Source organism: Equus asinus, chromosome 19 (assembly GCF_041296235.1).
Source record: "Equus asinus isolate D_3611 breed Donkey chromosome 19, EquAss-T2T_v2, whole genome shotgun sequence".
In the NCBI taxonomy this organism is placed as follows: domain Eukaryota; kingdom Metazoa; phylum Chordata; class Mammalia; order Perissodactyla; family Equidae; genus Equus; species Equus asinus.
Window position 1 is genome coordinate 12,265,510 of NC_091808.1, and position 6,721 is coordinate 12,272,230.

General features: G+C 38.8%; 1 protein-coding gene across 1 annotated transcript; it reads right to left on the minus strand.

The window, feature by feature from the left end:
• Positions 1-134: 134 nt before the first annotated feature.
• On the minus strand, positions 135-449 carry LOC139041016 (small cysteine and glycine repeat-containing protein 7). The gene has a single exon (XM_070489147.1). It carries the CDS (start codon positions 447-449, stop codon positions 135-137), a length of 315 nt encoding a protein of 104 aa, XP_070345248.1.
• Between the last annotated feature and the right edge of the window lie 6,272 nt (positions 450-6,721).

Here is a 6,721-nt window from a genome sequence, read left to right on the forward strand (position 1 = left end):
CCCAGGACACCCAGGTGACAGCAAGTGGGAAGGTTTGGGAGGAGGAGCAGACAGGATGGGTGGAGAAAAGTCTCATTAATGAGGAGAGCAAGTCCCAGCATTTCTCACCCTAAAGCTGGGGCCAGGCCGGCCCCCTAGCAGCAGCATTGCTTCTGGCAGCAGCACTTCTGCTGGCAACAGCCCTTCCCACAGCCGCACGAGCCACAAGAGCCACAGCCACAGGAGCGACGGCAGCAGCAGACCACGGGGACACTGCAGCAGCCCCCACAGCAGCCACAGCAGCAGGGGCAGCAGCCGGAGCAGCAGCCGACCCGGTAGCATCTGCAGGTGGTGCAGCTGCTGCAGCCACCACCACAACCACCACCGCAGCCACCACTGCAGCCACCACTGCAGCCGCCACCGCAGCCACCACCGCAGCCACCACAGCTTCCACAGCCACAGCACCCCATGGTGTCAGTAGAGAGGTCTCAGGAGAGGTGAGGAGGGATGTTCAGGAGGTGAGGGAGGTCTGATGCCACCTTCTGCTGGGGGAGGCCCTTATATACCATCTTGAGGAGGATGGTGATGGAGTGACCCAGGACACATGACAAATGGCTTCTTCCTTGTTAGTATTTATCCCAGTATCCAGAATAGTATTTAGAATTCTTTCTCATTTCTATCCTTACTGGAAACATTTGGCTTAATAAAAGAGCTGAACTTCAGAAGGAAATTTTCTAAATTTTTAAAATCCTATTTACATGTTAAGAACCAGGCCTCATAGACTTAAAAAACTCAGAAGATGTGACATACAAGAAAGGAGTATATGAATGCCTTCTGACTCAGTAGAGTATGAGGCGAAGAAAAGACAGAAAAATCTAGATAGAAGGAATAATTTGACATGTATCTTATCCTGGGGTGGCCTGTTGAACTTGAGAGAGTGACCCCCAGATCCCGTGTGGAGTAGGAGAGACCCCAAATGTCTCCTTGCACTGTGGAGGCACAGAGAGGCGAGCTGATGATGTTGGCTGGGGAGGTTGCCAAGGGTCACTGTGGCAGGAGTAAAATGATCCAGGACTTAAGGATGTCAGGCCAGACAACCAGGACTAGGATCAAGTGGGAGACATAGCCCATCTTCCATGCTATTGGCAGCACCAGAGAGAGCCAAGTTGGGACTGTGTCATCAAAGAAGGACCACTGAGTCTTCACTGGGGCCACAGAACAAGTTATACCATTATGTGGGCCACTTAAATTTACTCCATTATCATAACCACAAATTATACCTAAATCTCCCTGTTGTCTTATAAATCTATACCATGGATGGGCAGGTTGACTGTGTTAAGGGTCACCAAAATAGAATTAAAGAAATTATGAAAATAATTTGTATAACTGAAATATTTATGTCATATCCCAACTAGGTTTTCCTTTTAGCCATCTCTTTGGTTTCTCCCACTACAGTTCTAAACTTAAGCCTTAATTCACATTACAGGGAAATCTCCAGAAAAAGTGCTAGATGTTTGATTATTTTCCAAAGATAAGTAAGACTGTCTATGCCTTCAAAATATTGAATGAAGAAGAAAAAATATTTCTCTACAGAGGGATACTGGAATAACACTTGTCTATCACAGAAAGAGCCTTTTTTGGGGGGGAGGTGGTGGGGAGGAAGATTGGCCCTGAGCCAACATCTGTTGCCAATCTTCCTCTTTTTTTTTCCTCCCCAAAGTGCTAGTACATAGTTGTATATCCTAGTTGTAGATCAATGTAGTTCTTTTATGTGTGATGCCACCACCAGTGAACCTTGGGCCACTGAAGCGGATGGAGCACACAAACTTAACCACTCATCCACAGGGCCAGCCCCCAGAGAGAGCCTTTTATCTTTTTTTAGTGATACATAAATGAGTAATGTTTCTTATAATCAGTGACATCTTGGGTTGAATGAAATATACAAATTTTAAATGGTTAATATGTTTAAAGAAATAAAAGAAGGTAATGTAAATATGACAAAGGAACACAAAGTTATCAATAATTACCAAACAGGCACCAGGCCAGTGGTGCAGTGGTTGGGTTCATGTGCTCTGCTTCAGCAGCCCAGGGCTTGCAGGTTCCGATCCCAGGTGCGGACCTATGCACCACTCATCAAGCCGTGCTGTGGTGGTGTCCCACATACAAAATGGAGGAAGATTAGCACAGATGTTGGCTCAGTGGCACTCTTCCTCAAGCAAAAAGAGGAAGATTGGCAACAGATGTTAGCTCAGGGCCAATCTTCCTCACCAAAAATAAATAAATAAATGAAAATAATTACCAAACAAATTTGCAAAGGAACCAAATTTCTAGAACTTCTAGAAATGAAAAATGAAATAATTGAATTTAAAAACTCAATAGAAAGATTAAACAGATTATTAGACACAGTTGAAGAGAAAACCAGTGACAGAAAACAGCTTAATAAATTACTCAGAATTCAGCACAGAGTGGCATAGAGATTAAAATTATGAAAGATAAGAAGACACAGATGAAAGAAAGATTTATCACAGTGGTTCCCAAGCAGATGTATAACTGCTTATCTTAGGGGGTTTTCGAAATGTATGAAGGCATTTCATCACAATGACACAGTGTCTGGGAGCTAGGAATGTAAAATGTCCCATAATGCAAGGAAGAGTCCCACACAATAAAGAATTTTCCCATCCAGATTTACAACAGTGTTTCTGTTGAGAAACATTAGCTTAACAAATGTCTAATTGAAGTTGAAGAAGATAATACAGAGAATAGAGAAGACATACTATTCAAAAATAATGGTTGGTAATTTTCCATGGTGATATAAGACACCGATCCTCAAATTCAGATATTTCAACAAATACCAGTTGGATAAAAATCAAAGAAATTCAAACTACACACATTGTAGTGAAACCGAAGAACAAAAAAGAAAAATAAAATCTAAAAATAGCCAGACAAAAAGGAAAATTACCTGCAAAGAAATGATCATTAAACCAAAGGCAGATGTCTAAACACAATGGAAGTCAGAAGACAGTAGAATATAAATGTCAACCTAGAAGTGTATCCAAAAGAAACTCTCTTTCAAGAATTCTTGGAAAATGAAAATATTTTCGGACAAAAAAATGGAATGTTTATCACTGACAGATCCTCCCTAAAGGAACTTCCATGGAAGGATGTGGTTCAGGAAGAAGGAAATGATCTCAGAAGGAAGGTCTGAGATGCTGAGGAAGGGGTTGAGTGAAGCGAAAGGTGACCAGGTGGGTGATCTAAACAGTCAATGACCGTATAACACAACAACTTCTCATCCACGGGATGAAAAATGCAGCCCCAAAATAGTGACAACCACAGCATTGAGGTTGGACAATGACCTGAGTTAAAGCATTCTAAAGTCTTTGAATTACTTGGGAGAAGAACAAACACATCATCTAACTTCAAACTTCGATAGCTAAACATATTTGTTGTTATAATTACTCAAGTGGCACCTAAAAAACTAGAATTATAATTCATAACTTCTAAACTAGAAGTGAGGTAAAAAAAAAAGAATGAGAAAAACAATGACAGCAACCACCAATACTTAGTCTAAAAAAAGGCAAAACTGGGAAAACAAAGTAACATATCAGAAAAGCAAGAAAATAAAAGTAAAAATGGTAACTATGAATGCAAATATATCAATATTTATAATAAATGAAGTGAATGTTCTTTTCAAGTATATATAGAACTTTACAGAGGTTGATTTTATCCAAGACACAAAACGAGTCTCGAAATTTTTCAAAACTTCAGTATTATATAAGCTATACATCTTGATCATAATGCAATTGTTAGAAACAATAACAAAAAATAATTATCAAATCCATATTTTTAGAAATATAGAAACATTTCTAGATAATTCATTTATCAAAAAATAAAAATTAGAAAGTTCAAGGATAATAAAATTATTATGTGAGACAATTTGTGTGATGTAAATATAGCAGTCCTCGGGGGAAAATTTATAGATCTAAAATCTGTACGTTGGATGAGAAGAAAGGCTAATTATTGTTAAACTACTCATTCGATTTAACAAATTAGAAAAAATTAATAATCCAGGTAAAATAGGAAAGAAACACTAAGGCTAAAAGCAGAAATTACTGAAAAATAAAGCAAATATACAGTGAAAAGAATTATCTAAGCCAAAAGTAGATTTCTTCAAAGATATTAAGAAAATTTATAATCGTCCAGAAATATTGGTCACAAAAAAAGAGAAAAAAGGGAATCACGCCCCCTCCACATAGTATTATGAGTTTTAAGATATGTATAACTCCAGATGCAGTGGGGATCAAAGCATGCGAATATTATGAACTAAGTTATACCAATAAATTTGAAAATAGACAAAACGGACATAGGAAAATATAACTTACTAAAGCTGACTCGAAGAAACAGAAAGCATGAATTGGTCTTTAACAATTAAAGAAATCAAATTAGAAGTTTAAAATCTTCCCACCCAAAAAAGAAGAGAAAAAACAGACCCAGACAGTTTGACAAGCAAATTCTACCCAACAGTCAAGGAACAGCTCATTTGAATCTTTCACAAAGTCTACCAGATAGTGGTTAAAAAAAGAAAGAGCAGTCCCCAGCTCTTTCCATGAGTCTGTTATAATTTGACAGTGAAATTTGGCAAGAGAAGTATAAGAAAGAAAAACATCTATGTCAATTCTACACATGCACATAAAAATTAGCTAAGGAAGATTGTATAATTAGACTGCACCCTCAAAAGGATATTTCCTCTTTTATTCTCATTTGGCAGACAAAGGAAGCTTTATTTTGAACATCAGTGTGAATCTTCTTCTTCTTTTTTGCCCCTATTAATCCCCACAGGTTTACCTGGAATTAAAAAAAAAAAAAAAGTGGTGATACAATTACCTCCTAATGGCGTTTTGTGGCTTCTCCCAAATTTAACAGAGTTGAATTAAAAAGGAGCAAATCCTTTCAGAGCAGCAAGATGTCCCTGTGAGGAAGAGCGATAGACAGGGTTCAGCTTTGCTCTGCTGTCAGAACTCATTATTAAGGAAGCAAAAAGGAATTGAGCCGTTGTTGAAAGATAACTGTCTTGAAATAAACTTCTGATAATCCAGTGGGATTGCTGCTGTCGATTTAGTATATTTCTAAACTTCCTTGAAGGTGGAAAATGAGAAAAATGCATAATGTTTCAAAGACAAATTGATATACCTGGACCTCCACAGAAAAAATTAATACAGCTATAGATAATACCTGAAAATATGACTTGATCAGTTTGACACCAAAATTAGGACCTTCGAAAGAATCCGACAGATTATGGACTGTGTTTAAAGGTTTTTTGGGTTTCTTTCAGTAGATAACATATTTCAAATAATCTTATATTTATTAATTACCTAACTGTGTTTTTCCCCCAACTATCACATCTAAACAGATAATGCTAATTTACAGAGTAACAATGATTCAGAGGTAAATTTATCTGATCAATTTCTGGCAGCCTGGAACACTAATTATGCAATAATATCCAGACATTCTTCTGAGATTTTTGTGTCTGCGTTGTCAGTTCTCACACCTGTTAATTACAGATGAGTTGAGGGACATGCGGTCTGTCCCTGACCATGACTGGGAAAAAGTAATGGTGGCAGATAGCAAATATCCCAGAGCACTTGGGGTGTATTTGGAGCCAGACACTCTCTTCCCAACAACTTGAGTGGTAAATCTCTCATCCGCAATTTGCAGATGAATGGAAGGAGATCCAGAAGGGAGAAGGGAGGTAACATGTCCCAGGTCCCACAGTTGGCGATGGAGCCAGGAGCCTGTCCAACTGCAAAGCCCATGATCTTTCACTCTTCTATGCTATATGTGGTAAACACCCATAAAAATATGTAAAAAAAAGTGTGCAAGCCAAAGAGCAGAATGTCAGCATTGACAAGTAGAATTAACCAGCTCATTCCATGTTGATGTATTTTAGGAAAACAAAGTTTGGGATAACAGACATTTAAGTAAAAAGGAATAGGTTGGACATAATGTTTACTGGCTGAAGCCACCAAGAAGGGGACACAAACCCTGGGACCACTCACCCACAATGAATTTTAGGTGCTGGAAAACTAAGCTATGTTTCCATCTACACCATATTTCCCAGTCCTCCGTTTTCAGCTACATGTCACCTCTGATACTTAAACAAATCTAACCACAGATAAACAGAATAAGCAGCCTGTAAGTGAGTTATTATTTCTGGACAGAATTCAATCACAGGTCTATAGACAAGATTTGTTTCGTGTTGCTTGTAGTCATCTGCAAGGTGCCGATCTGTGAAATAGCCCACCTGGCAATGAAAGGCTAGAATAGGTAACCGAGAAGAACACGTTCTAGAGTCTAGCCAATATCTAGTTCTCTACTGATGCACAAATTCTTCCCTACATAGCAAAACACCTCATATTCAAGTGAAAAGTAGAAAAGCAGGATAAAAGTGACAACGTTCTGACCCGCCTCCAGGTGCTCTCTGCACTGGGTGGGAGGTTGCACTGGGAGTCATTTCTAAATCTGTGGTTCTAGGACTTTAAGCCACTGAGCACAGAATTCAAAAGAAATTCTGAATTAGTTTTCTTCGATTCTATCAGTCTGGGGAAAATCTTGGTTCAAGCTTTATTCCCCAGCTACCTATATTTCCAGAAGGAACTGGCTCCGAGAATCAAGTTTTTGCGTGACTTTAAAAAAGAAGCTGGCTTCAGCAGGGAGTATGCTTCAGTGTTTAGACTATGCCCTG

Excerpts from the sequence above, each read along its gene's own strand:
- LOC139041016 (XM_070489147.1), bottom strand. The coding sequence starts at position 449 with ATGGGGTGCTGTGGCTGTGGAAGCTGTGGTGGCTGCGGTGGTGGCTGC.